We start from the raw sequence: 13882 nt of genomic DNA, 5'->3' as shown, positions 1-13882 counted from the left end.
CAAAGAATTCAAGTTTATGGAACTCCAATTACACAGAAAACTCGAGTTTAAAAAATATGATAAATTACTAAATATTTCACAAACAATAGTTTATTGTAAAATATTTTGCCAGTTTACCTTAGCCTCCGTTTGGGAAGCGCGTTTTGTACATTTTTCAGCTGAAGCATTTTTTTTATAGGTCCCATACAGTACTCATGAAACCCACAAATACTTTGAATTAAGCCCTACAATACTATTTACACATTTAAAAATTATTTTATTATAATATTTTTAATTTTTAACAATAAAAGGTGTCATATCAGAGTTTAACAACCCAATAAAAAGAACGCGGTTTTGTAATCTTTTTCTTTTTCTTTTTCTAGACTAGTACTAGAGTGGGGGCCAAAACAAGAACAAAGCTGCTCAACTCATCGGTCACTATCCTCAATTTATTTTCAATATATCTATATATAAATAGATGTGGAGTCGTCAGTCTTCCTGTCCTGGGTTAAAACTTTAAACTTCAAAATTATAATTGTTCTCCATAGCAATAGGTTACGATTTATTATTTGCTTTCTTTCATTCTATATTTCATAAGCTGAAGCTGAAGCTGAAGCTGGTACTGAGGTGAGGTGAGGTGAAGAATTTTGGTGGTGGTTGTTGGGTTATGGGCAACTGCTGCTCCGACCAAGCCGGCGGAAGGGCAGCCGTGGGCGGCTCCTCATCTCACAACCCCAATGCTCCAAACGAAGCCATCGATCAATTCCTCAAGTCTCGCGGCTACCACGGCCTCTTCTCTCAGATCGAGGTCTCCTCCTTTTTCAACTTTTTACTTTCTCTCTCTCTCTCTCTTCTTTTCCAGATTCATTTCCACTACTTATATTATATTAGCCTTTTGGATTTCATTTTGAATTTGATTTACACTGTTTCTCAGCTACCTATTTCAATTTCACTGCATTTATTGCTCTTTTTCTTTTTAGCTTTACTAAAATTCGATTGGGTGCTTGACTGAGCATAAAAATGGTGGCATTTTAGTGGAATTTGGATATTAGTGACTATGTGTGCACAAGCACAAGCGATGCTAAGACGTGACACCAATTACATTTATTGTACAATTTTTCTTAATGCTATTTTTTAAACTTGACTGAGAAAACTAATTGTTCGGATTGTTTGGCTTCAATTGTTAATTGAGATGAATGACGGTATTCAATCATTTCCTTCTCAAGTTATTAACACGATTTGACTTCAAATGTGTAGGCTAAACATGAATTTGGTTGAATTTAGTAGCTCTATTGCCCAAACAGAATGAATCTTTCCTAGTATATTGAATTTTCGCAATTCACGTTATTTTGACAAGTAGCAGTTGCTACTATGCTGATTGAAATTGGGCTTAGTTATCATACATGAGTATCATCAAATAATTTTTAAAAGGTGTTGTCACTTGTTTATGCATGGAAAATAAAACCAGCTCAAGCAAGCTAGTACCCGCATGTTTCCCCCAAACTTTCTCAGCATCCAAAAAAAACTCTAATTATCTAACACAGTTTAGCAACTGTCCTTGGAGGAAAAAAAAAAATGTTAAGCCAATCTAGTTCCAATTTTAATTGAAAAAAATCCAAAATTCAATTCCAAATTCCATATATTAGCTTGCTCAAGCAAGCTAATCCCGACAAGTATTTTTATAATCATTAAAACACCAAATGAAAAAAAAGGAGAAAAGTAAAAGAAGAAAAAAGAGAAACTACGAATTGGGGTTGGAGCTGTGGTTCTGTCAGCAGCCAAGGGCGGAGGAGAGGAACTTGTTGTGGCACCATCGGCTGAGTTAGGGTTGGTGGGCCCACATGAAATACATCTTTGTTGCCCGTTTGTGAAGGTCTGCAAATCGAAGTTCTTGTTGATCAAGTAAGGGAAAGTAAAGGAGAACAAGAAAATTTTGAAGCTGAATATCACGCCGCTTTCACTCTAGTGGCAGTAACAGCACTGTTCTCCCATTTCCATTCAGGGTGCAACTCAGGGCTTGGAACTGCTTGTTATGATTGGGGGTTTGTTGGGGTACCACTCGGCCATGATCTCTTGGCAAATAAGAGGGAGAATAGCCGGGAAAAACAATGAAAGAAAGAAGACATGAGAATAATGAAGTGAGCTACCTAAATAGCTGTTGTGGCTTTGTGTGCTATGATTTTAGGCCCTTATATTTTGTTTCAAAATGAGAATAACGATTTTTAGAAGTTCTCTTTCTAACTAATTTGTAGAGGTTATGGAGAATGTATTTAAGAGTCCACTGCAAATTTGAGTTATCAAACAAGCTGAAAATGTAAAATGCATTCTTAAGCCTCAAAAACTGTAAAGTGCATTTTTTTTTTGTAGAGTTACCAAACACAGGCTTAGCATCAATAAAAGCTTTATACAAACAAAGTGAGCCTACCTAAAATTTTGAGTGTAATTGGCTAGTGTTGGGCCAATTTGGCTAGTATATGTTCACGTTGGGATAAATAAATTATGCTCATATTTTCAATGTTGGTCTTTTATTTATTTATTTTAGGGGGTAAGGGGAGGCTTACACTTTACATCCATCATTGACTTTTCTTTGTGAATACAATTCCAATGCAGTTATCGTATTCTGCTGCAGACTTGCGCGATCGAGATGTGCTCTCCAAGGTTTGTTGCTTTACTTTTTAAAGTAGATATATTTACTTAAACAAGTCCTGTTGCTTTATTTGTTAATGTACACTTGAAGGTTAGTTCTCTTCTGCGAGATGAAGTTAGATGCATTCATTTGTTTAATTACACCACCATGGGTCAAAATTCTAATTGTGGATAAGTTTCTTAGTGATAAGCTAATTAACTTAGCAACATACTATGTCAACTATGGCATTACCCTACTTGATCGAGAAAGTACTATAAACAAATAATCAAATATTATTTGACAAAAGAAATATGCATATTAGAGAATCAGAATGCATTTGGTGTGGGTTTTGACAGATTAAGAAGTACCTTTAATTTTTAAAAGATTGTTCTGTATACTCTCTCTTAATGACGATGTTTTCATGATCATTTTTTTTTCTCACTACATTGTCAAAAACTGTGGTTCTAGATGTCATGCTTCTGATGATTAATAAGCCTTCTCTTTACTGTGCTATCATGCTCCATTTTTCCATTGTGGAAATCTTACTGTTGTTGCTGAAGATTTATCCTGTTATTTATAAAGTTTGTGTTCTACAGAGTGACCCCATGTTGGTTGTTTATACAAAAGGAAGAGATGGAGTACTTGAAGAACTTGGCCGCACTGAAGTAATTTTAAATTCATTAAATCCCACATGGATCGCAAAACATACAATCACTTATCATTTTGAGATTGTGCAGACTTTAGTGTAAGTTTAATGCTAACATCTCCATATATTTATCTATGAGATGTGCATGTTACTCTTTTCACCATAAAATATTCTTTGAAATTGCTGTTTGTGACAGGTTTCACGTGTATGATGTTGACACTCAGTTTCACAATGTAGAAGTAAAGGTATATATCCTGATGATATCTCTGGTCTTCTTCTTCTTTTCTTAATCTTTTATTTTTGGTGCAAGAATGGTTCTGATTGTGGTTTCATCATTGAATTTATCATCTTTTTAACCTAACAACAAGTTGAGTAGATAGTTATTTTTGTTTTTGATAAATTGTGTGTAACAAAATAGTGAACTGAACCTGATCAGCTTGAGCACTAATCTAAAGTGAATGAGTTATTTTCCTTTTTTTTCTCTCTGTGTCTACTTTCAGCTTTACGTAGGCCCGAAGGGTATATTTAAGAATTTGTTTGCTTATTTATTTGCTAGATTTATATTTTTATGTTTTTGTTATATTGATGTCATAAATAGGATCTCAATGTTTTGAGCAGAATGCTCACAAGGCACATTTATTACTCTCATTCAAGTGCATGGACGCCTAAAAAATCAGTTCATAAGGGACAATTTAACTTGTGCAGATGCTTAAGCTGGATGAGCAGCAATTTCTTGGTGAGGCAACTTGTGCATTGTCTGAGGTATATCATACTTACTGTCACTCTTGTAGTTATTGAACAATAAGAACCCCCACGATAATATTCTTTAGAGAGAGCAGCCCTCATCACATGTTGAAAACTAGATACCTGATTTGATGAAAACACATATTTTGTGTGTCTTTCTTGGTCTCTCTTTTTATTTTTTTGCCCTTTCACATTCCCTTCTGCTTGTACATTTTTTTTACCTTTGATATTTCCAACTGGCCTTCACCCGAACCATGAAGTTCATTACATTTACTGAAAGTCAGCATTCCAATATATTAAACCCTCAACATTCTTGTGTCGCTCTGTGCAGATAGTCACTAAATCAAACAGGTCGCTGACCTTAGATCTTGTACATAGAGAAGAATCTACCAGATCAACCCGTCCAAGAAACCTCGGAAAGCTTACTGTGCATGCTGAGGAATCTGTTAGCTCCAAAACCACAACAGAGATGATATTAAGGTGTTCTGATTTGGAATATAAAGATCTCTTCTCAAAAAGTGTATGGGCTGCTAAGTTCTTAATTCTCTTTCTATATTCTTAGATTTAAAGAAGTACCCTAGTTACCCCATCTGTCCATGTGCTGATTTATCTTGCAGGACCCCTTTTTAATAATATCGAAAGAAGTGGAGAATGGGACCCCAATCCCAGTTTGCAAAACAGAAGTAATCAAGAATGACCTCAAGCCGACGTGGAAGCGAGTATTTTTGAATATTCAACAAGTTGGAAGCAAGGTATAAGAAAGTTTACCTTCAGTACTATAGTCTGCATCCACTACTAAAAATCTGGTGTCCTATGCTGTCAGCATACTCCCCCCCCCCCCCCCCAAAAAAAAAAAAAAAACCTATGCATACTGTGTTTATTAATAGATGGATGCTCCAAGTTTTGGTTGCTTATTAGAGCTTGATGGCCATAGTGACCTAATTGGACAATATTCGTTGTCTCAGTGCTCCAAATTGGCAACCATCTGCCAAACCTATGTAGATGTTGTTAGATATGGATTTTGGAATTTTTCCTGTAAGATGCTTCATGTCCTTGTCTGTTCGTTGCTAGTTTTCTCATTTTTATTTTTCAAAATTAATCTGCAGGACAGTCCACTGGTAATAGAGTGCTTTAACTTCAATAGCAATGGAAAACATGATTTGATTGGGTAAATTGTAATCTTGCCCGTCTTCATTATCTCCTCATCTCTATAGACCAGCATAATGACAAAGCTTCTTGTTGTATTATCAGAAAAATTCACAAATCATTGGCAGATTTGGAAAAGCTTCATTCTAGTGGGCAAGGCGAAAATTTATTTTTACCGACTTTAGTTGGGCATGATTACCACAACAAGGTCCTTTTATGCGTCTCAAGTATACTTCGCATTTTGAATTGTATAAAATTCTTTGCCTTTAGTTTGAAGGTCTCTAAATATCATGCAGATACTGAAGAGTCAGCTATTTGTTGAGAAGTTTTCCCAGAGTGTTGAACACACTTTCTTAGATTACTTGGCTGGGGGCTGTGAACTGAATTTCATGGTGGCAATTGATTTCACTGGTATATATTTATGCAATCAACTTGTTTACTGTACCTGAAAATTTCTATTTGCAGTCCGAATGTTATTCTCTATAAAAATTAAGAGTAAATGCAATTTTTTTTAGCATAACACATTCATTTATACCATTTACTGATACCTGTTATTGTCTTGTTTTTTATTCATTTTAACATCCTTGTTTCAACTGCACTCTATTGGCATTTTGTTTCCTTATTTTGCAACACTATATCCTACCTTCGGATATAATTGTGCTTTTAGCATTTATGAACACTTGGCATTGTTATTCAAGTACCTCTTCCTAAGTATTGGTTCACTTTATCCATCCCATTCTCCTGACCTTTCTTCTAGTTACTCTGTTAATAACCCTATCGGATTGCTTATTTATATGTAAGGTATATTGTAGTGATAGAATTTGAGTTTCTTCATAAGTCAAAGATATCTCTGGGTCACATTCATGGTTTTGAAATATGATAGAATTGTGATTGTCAAGAGAGCAGTTTAGTTTTATGAACTTTTGCCATGCTCATTGTTGCTTCTAGTTTCTTCTGAATTCATATCTACTTTCTTGGAAAATTAATTTTGATCTCTTTTTTTTCTTCTTTTTTCCTTTTAGGAAAAATAAAATAAAAAAAGAAAAAAATAAAAGAAAAAAAAGAAGAGAATGTTTACTTTTAAATCATTACATGTATTGGTTATAGTTACTGCAATATCTTATTATATACTAAAGTGTCATTCTTTCCTATTAGCTTCAAATGGAAATCCACGCCTTCCCGATTCCTTGCATTATATTGATCCTTCAGGACGGCCAAATGCATACCAAAGAGTGAGAAATTGGTCCTTTCTACAGCAATTTCTTGAACTTCTTTTTGGATATACCCATCTGATGGTGCCCTTTGCTTTTCAGGCAATCATTGAGGTTGGAGAGGTGTTGCAGTTTTATGACTCAGACAAGCGGTTTCCTGCATGGGGATTTGGAGCACGGCCAATCGACGGTCCAGTCTCTCATTGTTTCAACTTGAATGGAAGCAGTCATTACTGTGAGGTAGAACGGTTGCAAAATCTATTCTTGCTTTCATTATGTGATATTTTTGTTTAGAAGCCTTTATATTAAGCATATGTGAGCCTATTTCTCTCAGGTTGAAGGAATCCAAGGAATTATGATGGCATATACAAGTGCCCTCCTTAACGTTTCTCTTGCAGGGCCTACTCTTTTTGGACCTGTTATTAGCAATGCTGCACTTATTGCTAGCCAGTCTCTTGCAAACGGTGGACGAAAATACTTTGTGTTGTTAATAATCACGGTAAGAGTAAATCATTGGGATCTTTGGATGAATTTTTTCGTGTTCGCTTATGAAGGTTCTATATGTGTGTGTGTGATTTTAGTTAACACGAATAATACTTGAACTTGGAACCTTTTCTTCAGTGGCTTGTTCTGCACTTCCTTTTCCATGTTGCAGAATTAAAAAATTTGTTTTACATGATCAATACTCATATGTGCTTTCAATATTAAATATCCCCCTTTTGTTGAGTTCCCACTGCTGTTCTTAGGATGGAGTAGTGACAGATCTCCAAGAAACCAAAGATGCCCTTGTGAAAGCATCTGACCTGCCATTGTCGATCCTAATTGTTGGAGTTGGAGGAGCCGACTTCAAAGAAATGGAGGTATTTATTCAACTCATTTCTTTTTGTTGGTTGATTGTCTTGGAATATTTGGTACAGGACTAGAGGTTCAATTATTCAGCATAATTAATTATCTCATCTTACATTTTTGTACAGATTTTAGATGCAGACAAGGGAGAGAGACTTGAAAATTCAACTGGACGTGTTGCTTCGCGTGATATAGTCCAGTTTGTTCCATTCCGAGATGTACAGAGTAAGTCAATCTGCTTATTATATTTGGTTCCCATGCTGACTTAACTAATTGAAAATTTTATGAATAGTTTCTAAGTAGTGACTTGCGGTTTTAATTTTCTTATCCTCAAAATGAAACTTTGCCTTGCACCTGCAGGTGGAGAGATTTCTGTTGTTCAAGCACTTCTTTCCGAATTACCAACGCAATTTTTAACCTACATGCGGACCAGAGATATCCAACCACTTTCTTCATAATGTAAAGAATTGTACATAATGAAATTTGATTTTCCATAAGTGGTTCACCTTCGTTCAGGCCACCATATTTTTTTGAGGTTTGTCGTGAGTGGCATCATTCATATTGCTAAGAAAGGGTAATATTATAGCGCGTCATCGTGCCTGGCTAAAGATTCCATACAAGCCCCTTTGTCAATTAGCTACTGAGGGTTCACGGCTTCACTTTCCTTGGTCAACTTGGGCTCCAGTAAAGGTTTACATGGACTACTGGACTAAGTGCGTGCTCAAAGCAATTCCTTTTAGTGTGTTGGAACCAACACCAAGGCCCTAAATGAAAAAGATGTGGGGTTAAACAACATTTATATCATTTGAACTGGATAATAATGTGAAGAATGTTTTTAGAATGGACTCTCTTCAATCTTCTCTCAAGTTTCCAACTTGCATTACATTTTTTGTCTTTTGGGTTGAAATGTGATACCTGGTTGAATTTCTACATTATTTAGGCCTAAGGTTCTGCAGGAGCCAGCTTGTCCGCAAGGGTGTGAATCTCTGTTCCATGGGGGCCCTTGACCTTGGAAGTTTTCGTGTAACTATTCTGTTAAGAGATATTGTGACCTAAGAGGCCAAACTTATTATAAGTTGATTACCTGTAAAACAGGCAATATGAACTGTAGATTACTAGATTAGTCTATGGTTAGGTTAGGGTATGCTTGGAGCTAGTTATTATATTAGCCCTACATTTGGTTCACTGTAACCTAATAAATAAGAGTTAAAATCTTGCTTATGTGTTTCTTCTCTTTCAATTTGCCAAGACTCAACAACTCAAACATATACACAAGGATGTGCATTGATTAGTATTCATTAAGTCATGGTTGTACTGCATTGGTAATAAGCTTTGTAGCTAATTTTGGTTGCGTAAAATATTTCCGGAAAATAGATATTTCCGAAAATGCTATTTTCCGAAAGGAAATATTTTAAGTGTTTGGTTATATTAGAAATAGCATTGTGGAAATATTTTCATGTGTTTGGTTGTTTTTGGAAAATTTTCCAACAATTTTTTCCGGCAGCAAATTCCGGCAACACAACAACCGGCGACAACAACAACAACAACAACAACAACCGCGACACAACAACAACAACCGGCGACAACAACAACAACGCAAAATCCGGCGACAACAACACAAATTCCGGCAACAATAACAACAACAACAATTCTCATTCCTAACAATTTTCATTCCTCAGCTCCCAAACAAACATTAACATCATTCCTCAGTCCACAGCCACAAAAATACAAACCAAAGACAAAAATCATCAAATCCGATCAAAGGCGAAGGCGTGTGGGTCGGGTGTGGGTTCAAAGGCGAGTGGGTTCGAAGCGACGGCGACGGCGTGTGGTCGGGTTTGGGTTCGAAGGCGACGGCGTGTGGGTTCGAAGGCGAAGGCGATCGCGAAGGCGCTTGAGGCAACCGTTGGAGTCGATCTGGAGCTCGGAGCGATCTGGAGCTTGAGGAGACCGTTGGAGCGATCTGGAGCTTCGTGGCGCCGGCGAAGTCCAAGGCTCGTGAACGCCGGCGAAGTCGAAGTCGAAGGCTCGTTCTCTCTCTCGCTCTCGCTCTCTCTCTCGCTCGGTTTTGGTTCGGCTCTGGCTCTCTCTTTCCGGAAATCATTTGAAGGTAAAATAAGGGCTTCAAATGATTTCCGGGTCAAGGGTGAAAATTTGGTCAAACTTTAAGCATATTTTCCGGAAAATTGCATTTTTCAGCGCAACCAAACACAAGGAAAATTCGAAAACCATTTCCGGAAATGGTTTTCACCCAAACAAACGCAGCCTAAATTTAATTGTGGAATGTAAAATACGCACTTGCAAGGTATTTTGACCAATTGGAAGCTGAGTATGAAAACAAATCAAGATGCACTAATGAAATCCATGCACATGTACAAAGGGATCAAGTACAAACCAAGATGGTCCGAGTGGAAGGACTTTGAACAAAATTGTCAATTTATGCTCATGCGATCTGTATGGGTCAAAATTTGGCGAATTTTGCCGGTGAAATTTGAAAGTCTGATCGCTAAAAGACAGATGAATTTGAATTTGAGAAGTGAACAGGTCTTTGCAGCTATTAACCCCCAAAATCAATGCTAAACTTGTCTCACCAGAGCTAAAGTCAATCCGTAATTTCGTGTTGCCTTGTGCCTACAAGATTGAATTAGCATGAAATCTGGTGCAAACCTCGAGAGAGGAACTTACTGATTTGGATTTGCAAACCTCTGAGATGCAACTTTGATTAGCTTTCTATTGAAAAAGATTTGTTCCCCTTGCACAACAAAATCTCACATTTTTTACAATATAAGTTAAAACAAACCGTTAGAATAAAAAAAATTCACAGCATACATTTAGACTCATGTCATTTATCCTTTTACAGTCGTTTTGTCCTCTCCCCCCCCCCCCCCCAAAAAAAAAAAAAAAAAAAAAAAAAAAAACCAAGCAACTCTTTTTTTTCATATATATTCAAGAAATTGAAGTGTCAACTTCCTCTACAACTCAAAATAAGAGTTATGTCAAAAAATAATAATAATAAGAGTTATGAAAATGTTGTGATATTTTGTTATTTTTTCTAAACTTTTTAAGGAAAAATAATAATAATAAAACTTGTGCAAATTATCATTTTGTTGGATAGGTGTGAAATGCTAGGCCTACCTGCGATTAGAGGGAGTTGTTAAGGCCCATCTAAAGGATGAGCTTATTGGACAACATAGAAATGTCTAATAGTCTTTTTTCTCGGTCTAAGTGTCTGTTTGTGAACCACTTATTTAGCTGAAATTGAAAACTTTTTACTTAAAGTATTATAAATAAAAGTAAATGTTAGCTGAATAGTACAGTGAGACCTATGAATAATAGTAAAAATAAGCTGAATTTACAAATAAGTTGAAATTTTCAGCTTGTCCCAAACACGCACTAAAAATGTTCATTATTTAAAAGGAAAAAAAGGGTGTTTACTGCAGTGGTATATAGCTAGGCAAGCTCATCTCATGGGACATTTGATCGCTACGTAACAACAACAATAGTTGTTTACTTATGATTATTTACACTAAGTAACAGTGTGTTTGATTGCCTCCATACTTGACTCACGGTCTTGGATGCATATATTTTATCTGTCCATTTGTAAAAGAGACGGTGGCACATCCAAAGCATATTCAAGTAGATGGGCTAGCTAGTTTATTAAGAGAAACGTAGATATTAGGAATTTAGGATTTGAAAGCCCATTGCTGTCATCAATGAGTTATGTGCGTCGACCTATTGAGCTATTGAAGAATGAAAAAACTTAATATAGGTGGGCGCAGCTATCTTAACTAACCAAAAAAAATGTCAAATTATGGTGGTCCAATGGTCCATCATCCATGCATTGATGCATGGAACGGACCACTTCTTTTAGTAATTAATATGAGAGAGAGAGAGATTGCTATTCGACTTTGGTGGTTTGCTATTAATCCATATGTAGATGTTGTATTCGTCCCTCAAAAAAATTTTGAAAATATTGAACCAGTACAAACTCAACTCAATTCAAACCTTAAAACTGTTTTGAAAAATATATATATATATATATATGTATATTTGTAGTAAACCAAGATTATACATGATAAATAGCCAATGTTAGCAATCTAATCTCTCACACGGAAAATTATGGTCAAAACTTAAGTACAGTACTTTAGGAATTATTTCTTCGGTTCTCCTCTTAAGATTTAGTCATGTGGCTATTTAACTAAAAAATGTTATTTCTTCTCATGAGAAAAAATCCACATAACAAAATCTTAAAAAATGAACCTAAAGAACAGTACCTAAGTACTTTGCCTAAGTCTTGCTCGAAAATTATTGAATACTCTGGGAATACAATAAATGCGCACTCCTCCCTTTCACATGAATTATGAGTCTTACTATAAATTTAATCAGGAGGACCTACAATTATGTGAGAGAGGGGAGTATACATTTATGATATTCTGGAAATATTCAATAATTACTCCTCTCACACGGCCACACATTAAATAATTGATCTCTCTCTTTCTTAACACCATGCATAATCAAGATTGAAATTTAAACTACAACATTACTTAACAATATATCATCTTATTTAAGATAAAATAAACCCTCTATTTTCAAAAATTAAGAAATAAATTTTCAATTCTTTTTGTTATATTTTATCCTTGAAACATGATATTTCAATCTTTATATAAAACTAACCTTAGTACTAATTCAGCAAATTATATATTTGATTCTTCAAATTAACCTTGACTTGATAAGTATTAAATAAATTTATTTAATTAATATTTAGTTATAAAAGGCCTTACTTATATAAATTGCCTTAGACCTCAAACTATATTGAGTCAATCCTAACAGATGTTTTGTTGTTAATAGTTTTTTAAAGGAAAATAATACTCTCACATCCACTACATTCATTTTCTCATGCATATCTACTTTCTTGTGTTAGATGTGGACATTTTATTCACTTTTTAAAATGTATAAACTTTTGCATCAATTTTAAATATTTGTGTAAAATAGTGGATGTAAAAGGAAATTTTTTTTCCTATTTTTATTTTATTTTTACTTTTTTTTAACCATTGAAGGATAAAATATACATTTAGTAAGTACATAAATAGTAAAATACCATAATTTTATTGTAAGAAAATTTATGTCTGTGTTAAAAGAAGTCTATCCTACATATTACATAATTCCAACATTTTTTTTTTAGAGAGAGAGTTTTAACATATGGTGTCCGCTCCTGATAATAATTCTATATCATCAGACCAAGATATTAATTGGTTTTTAGTGTAAGTACAAATTGAACTCTATATCTCTTATTCAACCATCAGAGATTTTATCAGTTAAGTTAACTGGAACCCACTAATTCCAACAATAAATAAGAGAAACTTTTTTCTTCCCATTAGACCATATATATTCCAAGGTTTCATCCAGGTTTTAAATCAAACCTTAGAATTTTTAATTGCATCGATTTTCACTATTAGAAATTTTTACTAGATTTTATCTAAAAAAGAAAGTTTTACTAGATGAGCCCTCAGTAAGAATGGGAACCGTAAGTTGTATTTATAACATCTTAAAAGTATAAAAGTCCGTCCACGCGATTAAAAAATAGGTGCTATATATTTTGATATATTAAAAGATAGCAAAAATGTCTTAATTATGTGTAAAAGATTAAAAATAAATAGATAATCAATAAAAACCAATATATAAACAATTTAATAAAGAACCATCAATTTGTGGATTTCTTGCACTAAATTACTACTTGGGGCGTTTGCATGAATGGATTCTTTTGAGAATACTAAATAGTTTTAATACACCCACAGGGGAAAAAGTCTTAAAGAAATTAATAGTGATGTATATCCAAAATGACCTAACTCTTGGATACACAGCACAGACTTTAAATCTCTTTAATTCACATTCATTTTTCAATGTGGATTAACTCAGTATTTTTTCTTTTAAGAATACTAAATATTTTTAACAATACTAAATATTTTTAACACACACACGTAGAGAGGAGAGAAGGTCCTAAAGAAGTTGACAGTGGTGTATATTCAAAATGACTTAACTCTTAAATATACTGCACAAGCATGAACGGTTTTTGTTTTTTAATTTAAAAATATTATTATGAAGTTAGTAGAAACTCATTGTAGATCTAGCTAGATAATGAAAAATTATTGAGTGAACATTGATGTAATTGAAACTTGAATCAATTTAAGCTAAAGACAAATTTGATGTTTCTTATATTTAATTATATTAAGAAATATATAACATGAAAGTGTAAAATGAAGAAAATACTTCTTACTTTCTTGTTCTAATTACTGCTATTGTGTATACATAGCGGCCTTGAGAATTGTTACAATGTATTCTCCAGTGCACACTTGTTATGTGTCAAACTGCGGAGTGATCAATGCATACTACCCATCTACATTTAAACTTACTTATATCTCCATATTTTCTCCACTAGTAATGACACGATTGATATTGATGTTGTGGATGCATTTATTATCAAAAAGTAACAATGACGAAAAATTAAATTTGGGTGATTATAGATGAAACACATCCACACCTTGATTGCGTGAAATTGCCATGAAGACATAGCACTGGTTTCAAATTAATGTTTGTGTCCACACCCAACGAACAAACAAGAGGAGGGACAAAATATATATGTATAGACATGGAGGCCATAACTCCCTCAATTTTTTTAAATAGTAT

General features: G+C 34.4%; 1 protein-coding gene across 1 annotated transcript; it reads left to right on the top strand.

Moving 5' to 3' along the window:
- The first annotated feature begins 449 nt into the window (after positions 1–449).
- On the top strand, positions 450–8419 carry LOC112013968 (protein BONZAI 1). The gene is made up of 16 exons (XM_024046355.2): positions 450–787; positions 2590–2637; positions 3202–3350; positions 3448–3496; positions 3957–4013; positions 4327–4515; positions 4613–4747; positions 5102–5163; positions 5247–5349; positions 5438–5552; positions 6297–6373; positions 6455–6592; positions 6687–6851; positions 7099–7212; positions 7327–7423; positions 7559–8419. The coding sequence occupies exons 1-16, from the start codon at positions 647–649 to the stop codon at positions 7654–7656; spliced, it is 1737 nt and encodes a 578-aa protein (XP_023902123.1). The 5' UTR covers positions 450–646; the 3' UTR covers positions 7657–8419.
- Positions 8420–13882: the final 5463 nt, after the last annotated feature.

Source organism: Quercus suber, unplaced genomic scaffold (assembly GCF_002906115.3).
Source record: "Quercus suber isolate HL8 unplaced genomic scaffold, Cork oak 2.0 scaffold_772, whole genome shotgun sequence".
NCBI classification, from domain to species: Eukaryota; Viridiplantae; Streptophyta; class Magnoliopsida; order Fagales; family Fagaceae; genus Quercus; species Quercus suber.
This window is presented reverse-complemented; position numbering and strand designations above follow the sequence as displayed.

What these genes read in the sequence shown, in the direction of transcription:
- LOC112013968 (XM_024046355.2), top strand. Translation starts at nt 647, where the DNA reads ATGGGCAACTGCTGCTCCGACCAAGCCGGCGGAAGGGCAGCCGTGGGC. An exon ending in GCCTCTTCTCTCAGATCGAG is followed by an intron (nt 788 to 2,589) that starts GTCTCCTCCTTT and finishes ATTCCAATGCAG; the next exon opens with TTATCGTATTCTGCTGCAGA. An exon ending in TTCACAATGTAGAAGTAAAG is followed by an intron (nt 3,497 to 3,956) that starts GTATATATCCTG and finishes TAACTTGTGCAG; the next exon opens with ATGCTTAAGCTGGATGAGCA.